This window comes from Anticarsia gemmatalis, chromosome 16, assembly GCF_050436995.1.
Source record: "Anticarsia gemmatalis isolate Benzon Research Colony breed Stoneville strain chromosome 16, ilAntGemm2 primary, whole genome shotgun sequence".
Classification (NCBI taxonomy): Eukaryota; Metazoa; Arthropoda; class Insecta; order Lepidoptera; family Erebidae; genus Anticarsia; species Anticarsia gemmatalis.
Genome location: NC_134760.1, coordinates 9,112,759 through 9,135,525, shown reverse-complemented (window position 1 = coordinate 9,135,525; position 22,767 = coordinate 9,112,759). Strand labels below are relative to the sequence as shown.

The window sequence follows — 22,767 nt, the reverse complement described above, 5'->3', positions numbered from 1 at the left end:
TAGGAAATCTAGATATTAAGATTTACAGGCCGAATCTAAACCTCAAGTTAATAGTTATTTTTATATAAAATTAAGGAATAAAGGGTAGTTGCCGGGAAACACTTGATGAATCAATAGTCTCGAAAATATAAAAAAGAAATAGTGTTTTATGTGCCATAGAGCTGTAGCGTGTATACAGTACTTTTGGTTGTTAACTGTCAGTTTGTCACAGCTGTTATCTGTAAACACGGGAAAATAAACCATCAAAACACATGTTGATATATTAAAGATTAGGGTTAGTTATTGTTTTAGAATATCTAATAAAAATGGTTAACGTTGTGTTTCTGGAAGCTTATTCAGGCTATGATCAGTATCAACAGGGGAACGAAGTGAAAATTCCGCTGGAATCTCTTATAACTTACTGTATATACAAATACTGTACGCCAGAACTTGTAAGTTTGAAGCTAGTAACTTCTAAGTTATACGATGACAAAGAATCAACAGTAGTGAACTTAAATAATGAAAATCTGCAATTTCTGAATGCTGAAGAGGTGCCATGGCAAGTGGCATCATGTATTTACCCAGTCGTAATGTTTGAAGATACGATTATAACCGGACTCTGTGCAGTGGCCAGACATATCTGTAAATATAAAGCTGCGGCGCCAAATTCACATGAACACGAAGAAGGGTTACTTGGTTTCCGTAAAAGCTGCCTTCAGGCTCCTAATGAGGTATCAATATGGACAAAATTCTGTGAAGTTGACATAATAAAAACTGTGAAAGCGATTCTAGAGAGTACTGATTTGAAGGAAGTGCCTAAGAATTTGGTGCGATTCGAAAATCATTTGAAAAAGCCAGTGAGAGTTCATAATGTGTACAAAATTGCCAGAGAGATTAAAAAGGAAAGTGTTAAATCTGAAACAAAGAATGAAGATAATGTTGATTCTTCTGAACATAAAAGACAAAAGCATGACAGTAACTCAAGAGTGCCAAAGACAAGAAAATGGAAGTCAAATAAAAATAAAGAATTGGAAATTGATAGTTCAACTAAAATAGAAGATTTGAACATCAATCACCAGTTTGCTGAGGGCCCATTCTTAACATTGGCTGATCTTGTCCTGTTACCATCATACCACATAATAATTCAATCATTTGGAGAAACTAAATTTGAATCATTATTACCATTGACTTATAAATGGTATAAAAACATCATATCAATAGCTGAAGTACAAATATTAATAGAGTCTTTGAACAAACTGGATGTTAAAATATTGACCACAGACAATGTCATAGTTCCTGCAACTGAAGATGTGAGCCTCTACAAATGTGATCCAAAAAGGCATAATCCTAAAAAGAGGTTATTTACTAAAGAGGATGATATAGAAAATGCTCTAAGCTCTATAACTGAACAAATGGAACTCAATGTTGATAAAAATGAGTTTGAATCAGCATTTAACTGGAATGATATTCCTGATGGGGCTAATCCAACTGCAGGACATCTACCTGATGAAAGAGTGATGAGGAAATCTCAACAGTTAGAGAACTTAGCTTTAGCTGTCATGGAAATAGCTAAAGAGGGAGACTTAATAGTAGATTTCTGCAGTGGCAGTGGTCATTTGGGGATTCTACTAGCCCACTTACTTCCAAAATGCACTGTAATATTGCTAGAAAACAAAGAACAATCACTACACAGAGCTAGGTTGAGAGTACATGAAATGGGCTTGAAAAATGTTTATTTCTTCCAATGTAATCTGGACTTCTATGTAGGAAAGTTTGATGTGGGTGTTGCACTTCATGCCTGTGGCATAGCTAGTGATCTGGTCTTAGAACAATGCTTGAGGGCTAATGCAAAGTTTGTGTTGTGCCCCTGCTGCTATGGGTCTCTACATGCCACTGATAGACTGGTCTACCCAAGAAGTAATAGATTTGGCAGTGTACCTATAGAACAGTATTTGTGTATTGGACATGCAGCTGATCAAACTCATGAGGAACATCCATTAGCTGTCCGAGGCGCAAGATGCATGGCTGTCATTGATTCAGACAGGGCTCGATTAGCAGAAGAATTCGGCTACAAAGTTACTCTCTCCAGGCTAAAACCTCTCACTTGCACACCAAAAAATAACTTACTAGTAGGGGTACCAACATAAAAACAAAATTTCTTAACAGATCATTTATTATACTAACAAATTTAAAAAATATAGAATTTGTACTATTACAATAACTTATTTTTTTAACCATCCCAAAAATATAATCTTTTAATTTTATCGTAACACACAGCTCAGACTAGTTGAACAATCTTCAACTAATGTTAAAGCAATATCATTGGCACTATTTGTAATACTTTTAGCAAGTAAAAGTATCAAAATTTTACTCTTCCTTAATTCTAATTCATTCGAGCATACACAATGGCAGTACGGCAAGGGATGTACACCTGAAAACAGAGCAAAATACTGTAAGTTTCAACACTATATGAATAACAACCGAAAGTAAAATCATCCCTCGATTCTAGGCAACTCATAAGTATCATATTATCTTTGTCACCTGTATCATAGAGACAGAAATACTTTTGAACAACACTAAAATTTAATGTTATTCGGTCGTAAGACTGGTATTTTTTTTAATTGATATATTTACCTGAATAGAATCATTTCTATTTCCCCATGGTACACCCTGCGTGACGTGGAACTCGCCATTGGGTTCCACTCGACCGTGCCCGCCATACCTCTTGCTATCTGAACACATTATTGCCTGGGAAGAAATTAAGACATTATTATTTGGTATTATTTACAGCAGGTTTTATGCAGGTAATATACGATGTACCATCACCCCGTCAGACATTTTTACCTTAAAATTATTCTGTTGAAAAAATGTAGTAATTTGTCAATAAATAAGTGTGTTAAGTCTCTTGTATTATGGGTACAGAAAGATATATTTACTTTATAGTTGCCAGCGACGTCTACGCCAATCCTGTAGTCTGTGAAACTCTGGTACGGGTGGAAGTTGAACACGAACAGAAGACCGGCGCGCTCGAACGCGATCAACTTGTCGCCTTCGTGCTTACATGACACGTACGCCTGGAAATATACACTAGTTATTGGCACATAGTACACATAACATTTTAGTTTATGAAATTAAAAGTAAGGATCTAACGAAATTAGATAAAATGCTCCAATATGTAAGTACGACAGTGACAAAACCTTTTGCCTCACTTACGCCATCCATGGATTTTTGCAGCTTAATTTTTTTTATAAATTTATTCGACGGATAATTTAGCAGTACTGACAAATAATTAATTTAGCATATTAGAGAATCCTTAAAACCTCAGTTATTATTCGAATAATAATGTTGACGATAAAAATCAGCACCCTCAAAATTAAACAATTAAAGCGTAAAAAATAACATACCGGGTTAGCACTAAGCCATCCGTATTTGCTCTCCAAATCGTTCATATCTTTGTCGAAGAGGTTGAGGAATTTGTACTTGAGCAGATCATCATCAACGAGGTTGAACTGTCGCCGCGCGTAGTGGTACGACGAGTTGTTGCCGGCGCGAGGGAAGTCTAGCCATTCTGGGTGACCGAACTCGTTACCTAGGGAATGAAGAGTTCATGAGTGATAAGGCTGGTTTTACAAATGTTTGCGAGCCCGTACTGCAATTACAGTATGAAAATAAGTATTAGATTACATAATGCTTGATAGATCTATGGCAAATTTTTTTCATAACTGCATCTAGCTAAGTGCAACACATACTTTTGTTTAGATGAAACCTGAACCACTGCAGATGCAAAAATACGAATAATGATGATGCTAAAAAATCAAGTAATTCAACCAGTAAAATTATGTTGTGGGCCATTTAAATAATTTATTAGCTCAAAATATGGGCGTAATTATGTTTCAATTGTATTTGATATACATAGATATATACCGCCACATACCTATTAACCATTGCTGGCATGACGATTACACTTCAAAGCAGTTTTATTTCTTGCATTAGGAAAGGGACAAAGCTGAGGTATTATAACAATACAGCCTGATTCCATAAAAATGTCATATTTGTGATTAAAAAAAATACATACCAATAAAGTTAAGATAGGCCTCTCCGCCGAGTGCGTGTGTGATGAGTCGTATCATACAGTGCAGCGCCATGCCGCGCTCCACCACGGCGCTGGGCTCGCTCAGCGTGGACATGTGCGTGTACATCGCCGCGTCCATCAGCCAGAACGCTATGGTTTTGTCGCCCACTAGCGCCTAGGAAACATGGCAAAGATTAGAAGCGTACGAAACTAAGGCTTTGTTGGTCTTTATAGAAATTTTGTATGACATCAGAATGGAAAATGCCGTTTTGTTTTGGATGGACTTTATGTACTTAGGTAAATATATAGTGACCATAAAAAATATGAGTATGGAATGCAAACTTTGAATTTGTTAAAGTAAACATAATGTGCATTCATTTGTTAAGTGGTTATGGTAGCCTGTAAGGGCTGTAAGCAAACTTTTAAAACCCACATACAGGTACTTAATACCACTAATAAAAATATTTAACATAATAATTTTTATGGACTTTTCTCAAAAGTAATCTTTATTCTTAAATATGGCTAAGCCTTGTCATACAGTATGAACTCAATATAACTCGGTGAATCTTGCCTACGCCAACAGTAATCACAATTTAAGATGTCAATAAACGAAATTATCAAAAGCATCTTTGATTTCTTACCTGGTCGTGACTCTCAGCATAAGCGACAGTACCCTCCATCCATCTTCTATTAGTGAGTGTGTGCACAATGTGACCCATCTTCCAGTCTTCATCTCGTTCCTCCTTCAGCAGCTTGATCCACATGTCTGGGATCGCCATACCTAGCCGGTAGTCGAACCCGGTACCTCCCTCGTGGATTGGACGACAGGACGCGGGCATGCCGGATACGTCCTAAAAGGTAGAAATTGATGGTTAACAAATTATAATGCTGGTTATCTTAAATAATAGAAATGTATGATTAAAATAAAGAATCAAATCAAATATAATATAGTATTTGTACTTTTAGTTTTAGTTTAACCTACGTTGAAAATTTTCAAGTTATTAACTAACTACCAGGAGGCGCCTGACATTTTATGACGATTTAATAGCATTTTCTATTTATAATGGCGCAACTAGTGGTCGCCATTTACCTTCACAAAAGCACTAAAACACAAACCTCAGCAATAGTGATAGCCCTGCTATCAATCTTGTGTGTCATCTCGTTAGCTAACATGAGGTACACCAGAGCTTCCGTGTCGACGTTCAGGCCGTAGTACTCGTCGTAGTGGCCGGAGAAACCCTCGCCCATGCCGTGACTGTGGTAAAGCATTGAGGTCACGCCGTCGAACCTAGGGGAGGACAAAAAGAAATAATTAAAAAGTGAAATATGTACATGAAAGTGAGATAGATTTTGGCGAGAATATTATTTTTATTGACAAATTAGAATAATAAAGAGTGTAAGTAATAAGAATAATCGTAATCGTAAGCAGCGTTATTTTATAAACTTTGGGCTGGGATTTTGGAGATCCTTTCTGGAATCAAGTAGGTGTTTATGTGTTTGTTCATACAAACAAATCAGTTTTGGCGATATCCTTACCTGAATCCATCGAACCGATATTCTTCTTGATACCATCTAAGATTTGAAAGCAGGAACCTTAAAACTTCTGTCCTGAAAAAACACAGATAAACAATGAATGCATATTTCAACAAAAAGAAAAATCAGCCGCGCAAAGTTATCGAAACGGCACATTCAGGCACATAAATACCCAAACCACAAAATAAAATTACAAAATACTAAACGAAGTGGAGAAATGCAGTAAACATTTAAATTTTCTGTAACCGTTTAACAAAGATGTTTTTTTTTAAATAATAAACAATAATCAACTTACTCTGAATAATTAAACAGCCTACTGTCCCACAGCGAGTGCGTGCCTCTCGCTCCGTCGTGGAAGTAGCAGGAGTTGGTGCCGTCGAACTCGTTCAGTCCGTCCAGTGTGTTCTTGGACGCGTGCGAGTGAACCACGTCTAGTAGCACGTATAGACCGAGTTCGTGCGCGCGATCGATCAACTGCTTCAGCTCGCATGGCGTGCCGTAGCGACTGTTGCAAACAGAAACGTGGTTAAAGAGATTTGTAGGAATAAATTTATTACATGTACAACATCTGTAAAAATCATTTGAGCCCATATGTATCTATTTTTTTAGGTTATAGTTGTGTGGAAATAAATGCATTCTGGAGAAAATTTTCCGGTTTTTTCATTTTTGTGCCTCACTATAAGGGCTCGTTTCACAACTGTTGGTAGCTCAAGTAAATATGTGAAACTGATATTAAAATAAGTGATATTTATCCAGAAGTGGGAAAGCCAAATTTTATCTAGAGTAATATTTTAGCGACTGTTCTCGACAGGGCGAAGATAGATACTAACCTGCTAGCTGCAAAGAAACTTGTGACTTGGTATCCAAATGATGCGTAGTATGCGTGTTCCATTATAGCCATAAGTTGAATAGCGTTGTAACCTGAAAAAAAAAACAATATTACTATGAGGCCCACCATATAAGGATCACAGGTTACTAATAAAATTATCGAATTAAATTTTAAATGTAGGTACATTGAACCTGAACTTTAACCTTTGGAAATAGGTACTTCCAAAGGTTCAGGTACCATGTTTTGTTAAGTTGAAGATGCCAAAGGTGATAAAGCCAAGATACCAAGAAAGAACGGCCTATTTTTAAAAGTAATAGAGTATGTTTATTTCCACGTACCTTGGTTCTTAATTCTAGGTAGCACATTGTCCTTAAATTCGTTGTAAGTGCCGACCTTGCCTTCCGGGGTGGCGATGCCGACGTGGCATTCATATATCCTCAGAGACTTCGGTCTGGCTACTTTGTTCTGCTTAAATTGATAAGGCTGAAAAGAGAAAAAAAAACAGTTTAACCCAGATATTCAAGCTGTTCAGATATCTTTACCATTAAGTTAAATTACAACAACATAAATAGTTAGTTATAAGAATGTAGTTTAGCATTAGAATTTAATATTAAGTTTAACAGAAGTAAAGATATACAGTGTCAAAAGAAAGAGACCACGTGAATGTGGTGCCCTCTATTGATAAGACATATAAAGTTTTTATTTTATATTATGTTTTAAAAGATTATTTTAAGCGGCTTAAGAGGCGAGTATGAAGAAAAGGAAAACTTAATACTTCGTTTGAATGGCTAGTAGTGAGACACAATAAAAACCATATAAATAACGCCAAAATAAACCAACTTACTTGATCAGGTTTGTAAATAAAGTGTTGGTAAGTGAATCCTTCGTGTGGTTTGACGTAACTAGCCCAGGGTGATATTCTGTACAGGTGGTCGTTGACTATAAGCTGCACTCTGCTCTGGTGCTTCAGAGGGCACGAGCCGTCAGGGTTCGCTGGTATCGTGAGCTCCCATTTACCGTATTCTATCTTCTTGAATGGATGACTTTTTGAGTTCCAGCCATCTGTAATGAAAAATATATTATTTTAATATTAGCTTCTTAGTTGTTTGTTAAATAAATATAATTCTTAGTTTTCTAAAGATAGGGGGCGCCTGTGTATTTTTCCTCTTATTCATTTTTAGAAATGTAAATATAAAATACTTATAGCCTTTCTTAAATATTTTGGTTTTCATACTTTAGGTATACTACTTACTTACTACAGTTATAAAGGGCCAGTAAGTTTAACTTATAAATTCCCGGTCCTTCCGAACATACTTTATTCGCGAAAGGCACTAATTTACAATTTAGCGTTTTAGACTATTTCCACTTACTAAATTCTCCCTGTAAGTGTAGGGAATGAGCTCCGGGCGCCCATTCCCGCCAGATCACGGATCCATCCGAGTTGTATTGAGGACCGAAGTATTTGTAGCCCTTTGTGAACCCATCCAGCCCTCCCTCCCACGACTCAATCCTGTCCCAGAGGTCTTTGAAGCAGCCATATCTGAAATAAGACAATTCTTGATAAAAATATAGTTGGTTTGAAGCAGAAGAAGTTTGCAGGGATCGTACCTAGCAGGTTTAGTAACAGTTATTTGGTCTCTGCCTACCGCTATGGGAAAAATACGCGATTCTATGTACTAAGTTAACTTTTTTGATCGAATTTCAGATTCATTTATGGTAAAATCGAAAGCCATATCGTATAAAAATATTTAAAAAATATTGGTTCCCATCTAAAGTTCACCCAATTACCTAAGTAGGTATTTCAAAAAATAGCTTTATATCTTTTCGTCTTTAAAATAAACTAAACCTAGCAATATTTGTGTTTGAAAACCAAATAATGAGATACTGGTTAAGTAATTTAGATAAATATTTAGTTTATCGATAGCTCACGTGTAAGAAACAAATACCTACAGACGGGAGCCAACATAGTAATAATATTATCATATTATGTGCGCAGTAGTTTGCTCTTTACATAATAAACGTACTATTTCTAGGCAATTTGCATCTTCATAGTACCTACTTGTTTACGCCTTTAGCATATTATAGGTATTTATTAGTTTCTTTAACTACCTACATTTATGTTTACAAAACTTATAAAACCTTCCACACACGTGCTACTTTTAAAAAACTACGGTTACTGAGCGATAACCGATAAGAAATCCGGATTAATTTAGCTTTTAAAATCCGATAGAAAAATTTTATAGCACGATCTTAGCTCGTGCACAACCAGAATAGCGCGATCAGCTGTGGCTCGCGTGGGGTAAGTGGCTATATAAGTGGTTCGTGTGAGAGGGGACTTAATCAATGCTAAACGATGTAGGTATTTTTACTATAGACATGACATATCAGTAATACTAAGCGTTTATCTATAAATCGTACTAATGTTTATAATTACTAAGTAGGTACATACATAAATATGCAGTTACAATAGTTGTTCTGAAGTTCGTCTTCAGTCCGATATCAATTCGATTGACCTTAGATTTGACATTGGAAACGTCACAGAACATTTCTAGCGCATGCAGCGCTGAATTACAAAAGATATCGATTTCTGTACATACATAATTTCATGATTTCTACTCTATTGTAATGTTATTATTCTATGTATTGGGGCATTATTTTGCCTTTTAATAACATCTTAAAACATCCAGACACGTTTAAATACTAGTAGACGCTGTAAGCACTTCATCAAAGCGCTGCCTCGCTTGATTGACAACAATTCGTAAACACGACTGAACTAACCTATCGAAACAAAATAACACTTAAAAACACTGTTTTGGTCTGTAATTTCACTGAAACTTTAATGGAAACAATAAAGAAACCACTTAGGACTCACCTGCGACGTATTTCGCGTTCGTACGGCTTCAAATAACCATCTCTTTCGAATAAATTCGCTATGTCGGGCACGGGAACCTCCATCGGGTCCATAGCGGAATAGTTACCTCCCATTATATCTATATAGCCGTTGATTTGTCAAACCGGTACGAAGTGCGCACGCGCTCACAACCGCGCGAAATGATATCACTAGTTTAAATGATAAAAGCTATTTGATTATGTTATGAACTGCAGACGGGTACAATTTAGATAAAACTCGGGTCATCCGTGGCACGACTACCCGTGTTACATTTATTTACTTTTATGTGACCACGGAGCAGTCAGGAGTATTTAAAAAACATTTGTATTAATAATTCAGTCACAAGCATTCAGCGTGTCCGTGATAATGCGAGTTGTTATCGCATTTTTTCTGTTACATCTATTTTTATTATGCATTGTAAAGATCGTGGGTTGTTAGTGATAGAATAGCACTAGTTTCGATAAGAGAGAGTACCTAACAAGCTGCATATTCTACCATGCATTGTGCATACTTAGTTTTTTAACATACAGCTACATATTTTAATTTATTGTCTAGGAATCATGTAGGTATTATTATAAAACATAGTAAATATCTTTACATAACTAGATAGATAAACCGGTTTGATCCTAAGTTGTTTGTTTCTATGTTATCTGAGTGGAGAACAGATAGAGAGCTAGTAGTAGGTATTTATTGATTAATTAAGTCTGATCTTGTTGTAGGTAGTCAGTGGGATGACCACTGCTGATTACATTGATTGTTGCAAGGTATTCTGTACAGTGTACAGTAAATAATTGGTCTTTGTTTTATTGTCTGACATAAGTTTCTATGAATATTTTGTGTAGTACTAGTATATATTTGTTAATACTGCAATCAGTAAAAAGTTATGGAGCAGCTGTTTATTATGGAACTGTATTTGTGTATTTATAATGCAAATTAATTTTAAAATCTTTTGCATCTTGAATTGTGAGAGGCTGAACTTGTTAACAGTTGAATGTGTCTCTATTTCAGACACCTATATCTTTACCCTTGGGTGTAACAAAACATAAAATATGTGAGCCATGATTGCTCTGTATACATGATAACAACATTGACAGCCTACTGGTTTTGCATTTGAAAGCAATGGGTTCACTTTCAATATTATAGGAAGTTTCGAACTGTTCCCTGTATAGATACATAGACTTACAATTTGTTTACCCTCTCAACTACATATAAGACAATTATTTAACAACCAACCTGAGGGTAAAGAAAACAAGACTATAACATGCAATGCATAAATATTTTTAAATCATAAGTTACTAATTATGACTACCAACATGGAATAAAACTTAATACACATCAAGTAGGCAACATAACACTTTATTTTAATAATCTTATCTATCTAAAGCTAAACTACAAAAGTACAACAATACTAGAATATGTCAGAGCCGGTTCGCTTAGCTCTGTTCACTGCTTCTTCTGGCTGCAGTTTCTCGTCTTCAGAAGGTTCCAGAGGGTTGCCTTCCGCGTCTAACTTCCCTTGTTTGTAATCATTCACGATCTTTTTACTATATACTGCATCAAATAGTTGCTGAGCTGTGAATTCACTCTGAATCACGTCGTCGGCCCTGTACGAAACATAAGGCTTCAAATCAAAGTCTTTTAGATCAGGAACTATTAATTCTGGTATCATCTCAGGTACAGTGACGAAACGGCCGTTTTGATAGTATCCTGTGTCACGAACTCCTCGCTTGTCAATCTCCAGTTCCCTACTTGCAGACATTTGTTGTTGTTTGTGAATTTGAGAGCCTCTCTTGTTCGCAATGACGAATTTCCTGAAATTCCTCTTTCCTTCTCGAGGAGCTGACAAAGATATGCTCCTTGTTGATATGTAGTTTATTAGGTTAGTTATTTTAGACATTTTTGTGAAGAAATTGTATTTTTCCAAATAAATTAAGAAATTTTAGGTTATGTGTTAATGTCAAAAATTGTGACATTGACAGCTAAATAATCCATTGACAAATCTAGAGTTATTGGTGAATACAATAACCGTACTTATGAACAAAACATCGGTTTTTAATTGTTCGTGCAGTGTCTTAGGCACGGCTTAGGTCTATCTCATTTAGTATGAATACATTGAGTACTTTGATCAAACGCGCAGTTATTTTTTGCTGACTTTTATAACTTTTTGTTCAATCTAACGTCAAAGTTTTTCAAGCCATCAGAAAGCTTACTAGACAGCAACCGGGAACTTCTTTTTAGGTGCTTTCCGAAGCACGGAGAAGCATTATAGCTCAGACACCACTAAGCACTCACCCATTAATGGAATGACCGCGTCAAGGATTGCTTAACCCACAGCTGTTTAACCGAATGGTGAGCAAAACTGGCTCTGGGCGCCTCAAATATACTATGATTCTCTGATATGCGTTAATGAGACTTCCGTTATAAATAAAACAAAAAATAAATTCGCATTCATATAATTTATATAGTAAACCTATATACATCTTTATATTATACTCATGGGACACCAAAAAAGGTCCGTTCAAGAGAAATAAAAACAACAAGTTTGTATTGACCCCAGTGTGATTAAAATCTTAATACCACATTATTATAATTGGATTAATATTAACTATCAATTTATTACAAAGAATAAAAAAACATTTTACAAGTGACAATATGTATTTTCTTTATACTGGCAGTATTTACAAATAACCAAAGGAACTTTATTTACTATGTATATTTTAATCAATAAACATATTTTATTAAATTGCGATAATTTTTGTACAAATTTCAAATCCATTATTTTTATATTTCCAAACTGAAAGTAAAAAATCTAAAACTATCTACATTTTGTGCTCTACAATGAACACTAACGGTTAATAGAGCGAATACGTCATCATTTTTAACCGTTATACTTCGAAATAAAAAAGGGATATAGCAAAATGTCTCGATTCGCTCTATTTTTTAAAACATTGGCACTGATTTTTTCAGTTAGCACCGCATCTTCGCAGTAAAACAATAATTTCTTATTACGTTAATGTTTAACCTTTAAGACAAAAATGCACAATATATATTTAATATGAGACAGCTTTAAGATATCATACGAAACGATAAAAATAAATTATGACGCGATCTTACGTCTTATTTATTACTTTTAGTATTTAGCACAGAAAATCAATAGAACAAAACTTTGAATATAACTAGACGCGTTAAATTTCTCTTTAGTTCTTTTTAGACATCATTTATTAAGTTTATAAATTGACAAAGTGCTTGCGCAAGAAAGTCAAGTTACAAAGATAAAACCGAACATACCCGAGAAAGACATAACAACACTACATTTTTATTGTCCAAGGGAATGTTAAATAATAGCATTAATCAAGATCAGTATCACAATATTAGCTGACGAAATAAAAACTTTCAATCACAATCGCAGTTTCGCACACAATATTATGCCTGTATTTTCTTCGGTATTAAGTTTTATTGAGTTTACTGCCATCTATTGAGCAGAACTTTCAACTTTGTAGTTACTATATTTTGATAGAGAGTATTCTCGACTCGGGATTTGAATCTGAACGGCAACTCAAGACCATAAGTGGTCTTATTAGTTTTAAGTCTAGAAAACATTTCATAATTTTTATTTCACTCCCAATAATTCTAGCAAAGAACATATATGTCTTAAGGTTAGGACAGTTCATTGCAGCAGTGAATAAAATACTATACTATATTTACTCAAAGAGGCAAAAGTGTGTCGTTACACTTGCATTTTTCTAGATGTTTCTGCATGGTCTCTACAGAAAACTTTAGAAAATTGAGGAGTCCAGGAATAGACCCGAAATCTTTCAATCAGTACACAAAACTTCATCAATAAAGATAGTTTTTATTATACAATTCGAATAATTTGTGGTGTCTTTAGGGCAATGTATTGAGCACCACGGGCGATATCAAGGCCATTATAATATTAATATTAAAACAACCACTCCCAAATACTTTATAAGTAATTTTCACAAGCGTATAGAAATACATTACGAACATTGGCATTCATTTCACTTAAACTAAATAGCACAAAGTAAGCACTTATGACAGGTTAAAAGTAGAATATCATTATTCTTACAAATTGTATTTTTTACAGTCGTGAGACTTATTTTCTGTTATAAAATTCAACAGTTTCAATTTGAGCCTGTACACAATTTTATTTTATCATTATAGAAAATATTCTAACATATTAAAACATACAGCAGTGGTTAGGTATTTTATTTAAAAACCATTAACACCAAAAAAAGAAAATCTGACAGCTGTCATAAGTGTCAAACCAATGTTGCCACAGTAAATAACATTCACCATCCACGAAAAAGTCTTTATACCCTGAACAGCCTACACTTTCGTAGGTCATGTGTCAGCCGGTCTGTCGTCATGGTGGTTGTTCTCCAGCTCTTCAAGGGTGTCGCTTGAAGAATGCGTCATGTCGCTGAGTTCATCCATGGCTTTCTGTTTCTTGCGCACGTTCCAGTGCAGGCATTCAGCCAGGGAGTCGAACCAGTCGGAGATCTGGTCTTGTGCACATATCGATGGCACGGGGTATACGGAGGTAGTCACGTATAAGCTGTGGAATAAAAAAGATATTGTTAATTGAATAAGTCTGTATCTTTTGTCATCCGATATTTTGTCAGTAGTAAAAGTAACTAAATAAGTTGATATTTTAAAACCTTAAACTTTACTGTTATGGTCAAATAATTGAGTTATTTAGCTTAACTTCACATTTTTAATGTGCTCTTAAAATGGTGCACTTGTGCTTATATGAGAATATTAGACTAGTCTGGTAAAGTAAAAGTGAAAGTGAGAGAAATAAATGTTTGTAAAACAACACAGATACACACATCACAGATAGAGTAAAAGGAAAAGGATTTTTTAAAGTATCAAGAGCTCAAATGATGAAATGAAGTCAATGATCATGCATACACCAAGTTTAAATTATTTCGACAACAAATGGAGTTACGTGCTATTCCTTAAAACTATGTTATTAGTGAGCATGCAAAGCAGAAGCGCAAACTGCTATAAAATAAATACACAATAGCTAACTACAAACAAACAATAAAGAATCTACATCATTCATCCTATTTCATTTGATCCCATCACCGATGAATATTATATGAAAACAATAGCCCTGAATTGTTCACTCAAAATCTCGACAATTGTGACTTATAACCCGATCTATAAATGCTGGTTAACGATATTTTGATTTACTCTTCTTTTAGATTTTTTTGATAAAGGAAACATACAATATTTTACTTGCTGTTTTCTCTAAATAAACTGTGTGAAAATATTATTCATTTTGAAGCCAATGATTACTTTATAACAAAGTATCAAATATACTAATAACTGCCACTCTACTTTGATGAATCGTGAGAGCTTTTTGACACCTACTTAGTTAAATAAAAGATTAAAGTGGATCTTTAACGCTTTGACCTTTGACCGCTACGGTCGGTTATTTTCGACAAATCAGAAAATGCTCACGACGCTATATTTTTGGCGACATTTGGCAACAAAAGAGTCGTGACCACGTTCTAATTTGTCGAGTATAGCCGACCGTGGCAGTCAAAGGGTTGGGAAAGTATCTTTTCAAAAAAAGTAACACTCTCTAACTGCCTTCAATAGAGAAGTAAGATTCTCAATTCTTTGGCTACTTCTTAATATAGTAAAACTTTACTTTAAAAGTCAAGTTAACCAGCATTTACAAATGCTATATGTGTTGTGTACAGGCGTTACCTATCGCCGGGCCTGAGCGTGAACTGCGAGCGGCCGTCGAACGAGACGCTCGCCGCACTTCGCGCCTCGAGCGTGGGCATTATCTGAAACAACCCTTACACGCTCAACAAATCGCTCTACTATTAAAGGGCGAAAAACACCCTTCATTTATATGTGTTTAGGCTAGAAATTTAGCCATTAAAAAATCTTTTCATATTGTTTTTAGGACCAGCGGGTAATAATCTTTTGTTTTATATAAACGAAAGATTTAAAGGTAACTAACATTCTTGTATAGAACAATATATTTTGTACCATTTCTCATAGTTGGAAAAGTAAAAAATATTGTTTTTTATACGGGACAACAAACAAGTACTATGGAACATTATTGTTACGTAGGCCCATTTGGTATTTTTTGGCTAAGACTAAAGTCCAAAAATTATGTCTTGTTTGGTTAGTCGATGACATGCGTAACTTGTCCTATAACAAAAGCACATAACATTGCCTACATATTGGGAATACGGTAGTAATATTGCTTTAAAGTTCATCATCGGTCGCTTCAAGCTAATATTAAAGTTATCTACAGTTACATCAAAACATCTACAAAACTAAAAGAAAACAACGATCTACATAAATAAATAATTATCAAGTACATGCGTAAGCATATTACAGCGAGCGTGCATAGCATATGCATGGGGTATTTAACCCCCATTCTAGGTACTAAGCCCCCCCAAGTAGGGGGTGTTATGTACCTATCTCCGTGGTGCAACGCTTGTCGGTTCCGTCCGTCGAAGGAAACCCACATGGCGTTACGGGCCTCCGGCGAGAGTGCGATCTAGAAATATCTTCATATTAAACTCTGCGTGATCACTGTATATACTGCTGTGAGTCGAAATGTACAACAAAAGTACCAAAATAAAAAATCCTAAAGAAAATAATTGGCGGAACTATTTAGCGAAATAAGATTTAAGTTTTAACAGATAGCAATACTTAAACAGGCGATTTTAATATTTGTAGATATTGTTGCCAGATTAAAAAATAATTTGACTGTTTACAATAAAAGCAACTTTGGGGAAGATTATTAGAAATCTATAATTTTACAATTAATTGGAAAAAATTCGTCTTTTTGACGAATAAAGAAAAGTATTTTTTCATTTTGAATAATGTGCAAACGCTACAAGTGGGAACGAAAAGTAAATATATATTTTAAGGAGACGTAATCTTACTAAACAAGTGCAATTTATACCTGTGAAAAATAAACACAAACATACTAAAATTAACTATAACTTATGTAATATTAAGTTCTTCTGTGAAAAAAGACCTCATTGTGATAAAATACAAACCGAAAAGTCTCTAATATAAAGCTTATATGTACCGAATACTTAAACGACACCCAATTTTAAATCTATACAAATTAACTGTTTGTTTAAATCTTAAAAATATAGTGCATCAAGTTAGTAGACAGACTTTTAAAACAAGGTTTGCGGGACATAAAGAAAATTCTAAATTTAGAACATCAGTGACACGCAGTCTTATGCAGCTGATAGTAGTTTCTTTAATGCAGTTTTTTTTTGGAAAAACACAGTATTATCCAGTTAAATATAGGCAAACCTTGCGTGTCAAGGCGCTCTACTAAGGCACCTTACTGACACTAGAAATAATGGCGGATAAGTGGCGGTTGCACGTAAACCGTGGCTATTGGCTACCGCGGTTAACCGCTAGTTTAAGAGGATTAAATTGTTGGACTATACATATATACTAGTTACACATAAATCTCATATTATCACAGATACTGTTGTAGCTAAACTTATGTAGGTATAACTTAAAATTGAGTATCGTTTCAGTATTTAGCCGTATATATTATAAGCTGGTATCTACCTTGAGCTCAACTCCGGCGGGCACGACGATGGGTCGGAAGGAGAGCGAGTGCGGACAGATGGGCGTGACCATGATGGCGGGCACGGACGGGTGGATCATGCTCGCGCCCGCCGCTACTGCGTACGCCGTACTGCCCGTAGGTGTTGATACTATTAGACCTGAGGGAATTAAGAATAAAAAAGTAAAGATAGACTGCCTTTATAATAGTGTAGACTATTGCTGTTCGCGATGCTGGTCTCGGGTTTGATTCCCAAGTCAGGCGAGCATCTATAGGGCATTTCTGAATGATTAAAAACGCAGTTTATTAACTTGTTCGGTACATGAAAATAGGCACTGCCTATTGCATGGGATCTATAATATGATAAGATTTCCTGTGAGTATTTTTTTACTTGACCAGTTCGGTAGACCTTATGTCGCTTAAATTAAACTAATCTTACAATACGAGACCCAACTACAGCAGTGGGGCAGATATTTGTACGAAAAATTGATACAAAAACGACCATGGCCATTGGCCAGTACTACCTGCATCGGAATGTCAGACATTCTAAGGTAAAATGGGTGTTCACGTTAATTTCCATATTTAATTATATGACACGCTACGCAAAATTAAAAAAATACAATTGATAAAAATATATTCGCAAAAAATCTAGTAAGATTCTCACCGTCTCCCTGCACGGAGGTAATATGTTTCCCATCAAGGAACAGGTCGATATTGGACAGGTAGGGCGAGGGTCCCCGGTCTACCACCACCTCGTTCAGCACCAGTATCGTGGTGGGCTTCTTCTTGTCTTTCCCGTCCTTGTCATCGCGGCTCTTGCGTAGTACCACGCACTGGAGCCGCGAGCGTAGAGTTAAAGCTGCGTGACCTGGAATATTAGAAGAAAAAATTTGGTGAAGAAATATACACGAGACCACATTTTTTTAAACACAACTCCCGGTCTTAGTATCGCTCTTGTGTCGCGGTGACTTTTACAAACATAAAGAACGGACACAAAGTACAACCTAATTCGAAACAATTTTTGTTGAACAAAGTCAAACTGGTCCCCAAGTCAAACTCCAAGACCTCGCGATACAAGAGCAATTCTTAGTGCGGGAGTTGCTTTTATGCGTGGGAGTTGAACCGTCTCGATGAAATGGTAGCGCTAGGAGCAGTGGTAGGAGTAGGGACTAAAAATCTTGATTCCTATTCAGAGGCCTGCAAATTAATATTTAACAAAGTAATTAGATTCGAGGCAACGTCTAGTGGATTAGTGTGTGAACTACGCCTACGCCACCCATTCAATATTAATAATGTGAACACATAATATATTATAACACAGCACCAAGGCTTAATCTGCACAACTATGTCAAAAAATTATTTTAAACTAGAGGCCGCCCGCGACTTTGTCCGCGTGGAAACCCTTCCCGTGTAAATCTCGACCCCTCGGGAACTCCGGGATAAAAAGCCTATGTGTTATTCTGGGTCATCAGCTACCTATATACCAAATTTCATCGTATTCTGTTCAGTAGTATTTGCGTGAAAGAGCAACAGACATCCATACATGCATACATTCTCACAAACTTTCGCATTTATAATATCAGTTTTAAATATAATTTTACAATGTTTTATATATGGCAGTCGACTAGTAAAAAGGAATTTGAAAAGTACAACTCACCTTCTAATACATTCATAACTTGATCCTGGAAATTATTGAACTCAAACGGCGTGAGGAATCCTAACGAACCTAAGTGGAATGCCATCACGGGAGGTACCGATTGCTGGAAACATACAAAAATAATATATTAAACATTATACCCAACCATTGTTCTCGAAATTAAAGTACAGAAATTTGATTAAAAAGTAAAGTGAACTACGCTAGTTTTTCTTTAAATTAGTATTTAATTGTACTTAGTTTTACTAAGTAATTTTGTGGAAATACATAAAGACAATAAATAACAGAAAGATTATGTTAATTGAGTGTAATATACTGTTTTCTAAATTAATGGTTATTTCAGTAAAATAAATTCCTATATTTCAGGTTCCCTGTCGCGAGGGACTAAACTAAAGCGTATAAAACGCAAAGTTTGCCACTTCTACTTAGTCACTGCGATAGACCTAAGTCTTGTCAAAGGGCATTGAGCGGCGTGAACATCTTTGACAATAGGTTGACACACGTATCTTTAAAATATCATTGGACAACTCACAAACGGTAATTTGATTCCAAACTAAGCAGAGCTTGTATTATGGTTACCAAATAACTGAATAACATACTTATATACTTCTAAATACATACCTATAAAGACAAATTGACAACTCATGCTCATCACGCAAAAATTTGTCCCGGGTGGGTTTCGACCCCACCACACGCGGCACTATTGTTAATGTGGCAGTGAACCACGTTAACCACTGCGCCAAACACGCAGAATGAATGGTCAATAAGAATCTGCAGTTATTCACCTGAAACAGCGAACTAGCGTGCAACAGCGTGCCATCGCCTCCCAAACAGATGATGAAGTCTATCTTATCGGTGAGGTCGTCCTTGCCGGCCCTGAAGGTCATCAGCCTCTCCTTCACCGAGGTGAAGTCTCCGTACTCGGCTAGCAGCGTGTCGTCCAACACGGCCGCTTCCACGAACACTACCATGCTTTTGTCCTGGAATTAAATGGAATCATAATAGCCTTAATACGTACGTTAAGCCTAATCAAAAGTCGGGTGGAAGCAGTTTTACATTAGATTAACCACTAACCATACGATTAGTATATTTTAACCCATTCATATTTGGAAGAGCATTTGTTATGGGGACAGAGCAGTGTTATTTCTTATTAATTAAGGTTAAAAAATAATTGGATTTTTATGAAATTTGGCATACAGATAGTTTAAACCGGGCGTAGCACATTTTACCACGAGTGAAGTCGCGGGCGGAACCTACTGTTAAATTATACTGCTTTGGAAAATTGACAATATAAACACACGACAGTTTCCATTCTAAGGCAAATACAATCTTCAACAACGAGAAAACCAAGTGGAAGAAAAAGATATGGGATCTTTGTATTCTGAGACCTGAAACGTATCATGCAGAATCTTTGTCTATATAATTATTACAGCTGACTCATTATCATGCACACGTGTTTGCAACAGTCATTTAAGTAAATAGTTATTAACAATATTAATTACTATCTCATTATCCATAATCATAATCTTATTATATCTTATACCTATCAAACAATAAACAGACACTTGCGTGAAACGTATTTGTTTACAAAATACATAATAATTTCTCGTTTAACGTTATAACCAAGATATATGAATATTTAAGACGGTACGTTGGCTAGCGGCCAAATTCTACCAAACACAGACGAATGCATAATTCTTGTCATTAATACTAAACAGATATCGTTGTACGCATTACTGAGGTAAACTAAACAATAGGAATGTTGTATTTATTTGTTTCATATGCCTAAAGCAAAACACTTTTCGAAGTCTGTATAAGAAATAATAACCATTCCATTTAACAGTAATGGAAAACATCGCAACGTAAGCTTCCTGACTTGAAAATTGTTTCACACATTTCTTGAGATTATGCAAAGCCCCCAACACGAACTTGGTCAGCTTAACCTAGGCCTAAGGTCTAAGGGCTTACCCCTACATCGTTCGGGAGGAGACCATTACCCAGCAGTGAGACAGTCATGGGTAAAAAAAAACGATCTATAGCATAGCTCAGTCATGGCTCATAGCCACACAAGTCATCTTAACTTCGTGTGTACTTAAACTAATTACACTGTATTCTGTAAAACCTTCGTTACAATGTCAAAGAGTAAAACCCTATATTAAACAAACACAAAGTGCTGACAAGTCTATAATTATTTTACAAAGTATCACACACGGGTCGTCCATGAATGCGTGTAAAATAACGACATGTCCACGCTAGTATGCTTTTATAATCACTTTTCCTCTCAATATTCTATCTCCCGTCATTCATATTTGGTTAGTATTCGTAAATATCTGTATGTAGCGTCGCTGTATGTAGCGGCTCGCTACATACAGCGACATCTACTGGGACCAGCGCGCAACCAACCACCACGCGCAGTGTGACTGACGTCACAAGTCCTAGATCGCGCTATCGAAGTTTGCATTGCAACTACAAGTATATACAAGTTCTATATATATATACAAGTATATGTTATATATATATACAAGTTCCCGACTACGACAGTCGGGCAGCCTAGGCCCACCAGGCACGATCACCTCGCCTGGTCGGAGGATCCTCCCTTTGGTTGGAGGAACACGATCACCTCGTTCCTCCACAGTGGTGACCCCGACGTGATTGGAAGCAGCCTTCACGAAGATCAGACCAGCAGCAGCAAACCTTCGCACCCTCATCACTTCTCACTCCTACAGCAGCAGTCGTACAACTCCAGCCAGCATCTTCGGCCACACCAGGGCACTCCACGAACATGTCGCTCACGCACATGACTGGCATACCCTACGGCCTCAGCGGCATCCAACCTGGGCATCATCGTCACGCTACTCTGACGCACCCAGGGCACCGCAACGCTTCGTCTCGACTCACCGCAGACAACAAGCACCTCGCCCCGACTCACTGGGGACACTTCACCGCACACCGCACACCGCACCTCTCCGACTCACTGGAGTTAGCGGCATACAGTTCCGACTCACTGGGACTAGCGGCATACAGTTCCGACTCACTGGGACTAGCGGCATACAGTTCCGACTCACTGGGACTAGCGGAATTCGAGTTCCGACTCATTGGAACTCATCAATGCATGGCACTGGAGAAACTGACTGACATGAAGAGAAGATCGACCTACGGTCTGAGGGGGAGTGATGTAGCGGCTCGCTACATACAGCGACATCTACTGGGACCAGCGCGCAACCAACCACCACGCGCAGTGTGACTAACGTCACAAGTCCTAGATCGCGCTAGCGAAGTTTGCATTGCAACTGACTATATATACAAGTTCCCGACTACGACAGTCGGGCAGCCTAGGCCCACCAGGCACGATCACCTCGCCTGGTCGGAAGATCCTCCCTTTGGTTGGAGGAACACGATCACCTCGTTCCTCCACAGTAAGGGGTTAGGGTAGAGTTGATGGCGATAAAGAAGAATGGAGAAGAAAAACATGCTGTACTGACTCTACTTCATGTGAGATATAATATTATGAAGCTGAAGAGTTTGTTTGAAAAATTCTTTCAGTGTTAGGTAGCCCATTTATCGAGAAAGGCTATAGGCTATATATCATCATGCTACAACCGATATGAGCAGAGTACCAGTAAAAAATGTTACAAAATCGGGGAAAATTTTGACCCATTCCATGTGACGCAAGCGAAGTTGCGCGAGTCACCTAGTGTGAGATATAAATGAAAACAATGATTAATTGCAATACGCCGCATGCTAGTTTTTGTTTTTGTTAACTATTTTAAAATCATCGCATAAAATAAAATTGTAGAACATGAAATAGGCCTTAGCGATTGGTGAGCTTTCTGAAATAAGACGTTCTTGCCTGTCTCAAACGTGAATCTTCAGAATTTGTATCAAACGGTTATAAAATACAGAGATGGTGTTTTTGAACTCCGAGCGTGACAGACAAGAGAGCGCACTAGCGTGGATATTCCATACAAATATATCATTCAACGCGGTCATGCTACGAACGTTCCCTAGAATCATCGTGTGGTTCTCATTCATTTTGCATGAGAACGATCGATATACGCCACACTCGGTCATTCTGTGACCGTATGACGTCACTACTTTAAAACACTTTTGTTTTACTTCATTGGACTGTACAAAGGTTGGCATATCGACCTACTAGCTAGTTTTTCAGTGAATTCATTATATTGATATTTTCTTCAATGATTTGTAGGGACGCCTTTCA

General features: G+C 36.6%; 4 protein-coding genes across 10 annotated transcripts in view; 1 reads left to right on the top strand and 3 right to left on the bottom strand.

The window, feature by feature from the left end:
* The first annotated feature begins 233 nt into the window (after nucleotides 1-233).
* On the top strand, nucleotides 234-2,188 carry LOC142979217 (glutathione S-transferase C-terminal domain-containing protein homolog). Its single transcript, XM_076124029.1, has one exon. It carries the CDS (start codon nucleotides 306-308, stop codon nucleotides 2,124-2,126), a length of 1,821 nt encoding a protein of 606 aa, XP_075980144.1. The 5' UTR covers nucleotides 234-305; the 3' UTR covers nucleotides 2,127-2,188.
* On the bottom strand, nucleotides 2,135-9,579 carry AGBE (1,4-alpha-glucan-branching enzyme). The gene is made up of 14 exons (XM_076124028.1): nucleotides 9,286-9,579; nucleotides 7,784-7,953; nucleotides 7,258-7,475; nucleotides 6,752-6,896; nucleotides 6,415-6,505; nucleotides 5,880-6,089; nucleotides 5,588-5,659; nucleotides 5,168-5,339; nucleotides 4,693-4,902; nucleotides 4,055-4,226; nucleotides 3,384-3,568; nucleotides 2,916-3,053; nucleotides 2,614-2,727; nucleotides 2,135-2,410 (listed from the first exon to the last, which is right to left on the bottom strand). Exons 1-14 carry the CDS (start codon nucleotides 9,396-9,398, stop codon nucleotides 2,363-2,365), a joined length of 2,058 nt encoding a protein of 685 aa, XP_075980143.1. The 5' UTR covers nucleotides 9,399-9,579; the 3' UTR covers nucleotides 2,135-2,362.
* A 1,064-nt stretch (nucleotides 9,580-10,643) lies between these two features.
* On the bottom strand, nucleotides 10,644-11,274 carry mRpL41 (mitochondrial ribosomal protein L41). Its single transcript, XM_076124090.1, has one exon. It carries the CDS (start codon nucleotides 11,198-11,200, stop codon nucleotides 10,712-10,714), a length of 489 nt encoding a protein of 162 aa, XP_075980205.1. The 5' UTR covers nucleotides 11,201-11,274; the 3' UTR covers nucleotides 10,644-10,711.
* Nucleotides 11,275-11,740: 466 nt separating this feature from the next.
* LOC142979187 (NAD kinase-like) overlaps nucleotides 11,741-22,767 on the bottom strand; it is a 54,874-nt gene continuing 43,847 nt past the window's right edge. For 6 of the 7 annotated variants that reach the window (XM_076123983.1, XM_076123982.1, XM_076123979.1 and 3 more), the window contains 6 exons: nucleotides 19,334-19,528; nucleotides 18,552-18,654; nucleotides 17,559-17,762; nucleotides 16,897-17,054; nucleotides 15,771-15,853; nucleotides 11,741-13,879 (listed from right to left, as the gene is read on the bottom strand). In XM_076123983.1, the coding sequence (XP_075980098.1) occupies nucleotides 13,666-13,879; nucleotides 15,771-15,853; nucleotides 16,897-17,054; nucleotides 17,559-17,762; nucleotides 18,552-18,654; nucleotides 19,334-19,528 (957 nt within the window). In that variant the 3' untranslated portion in view covers nucleotides 11,741-13,665. Of the gene's footprint in view, nucleotides 13,880-15,042; nucleotides 15,126-15,770; nucleotides 15,854-16,896; nucleotides 17,055-17,558; nucleotides 17,763-18,551; nucleotides 18,655-19,333; nucleotides 19,529-22,767 lie in introns of all 7 variants that reach the window. The other variant, XM_076123980.1, reaches the window with a different exon arrangement.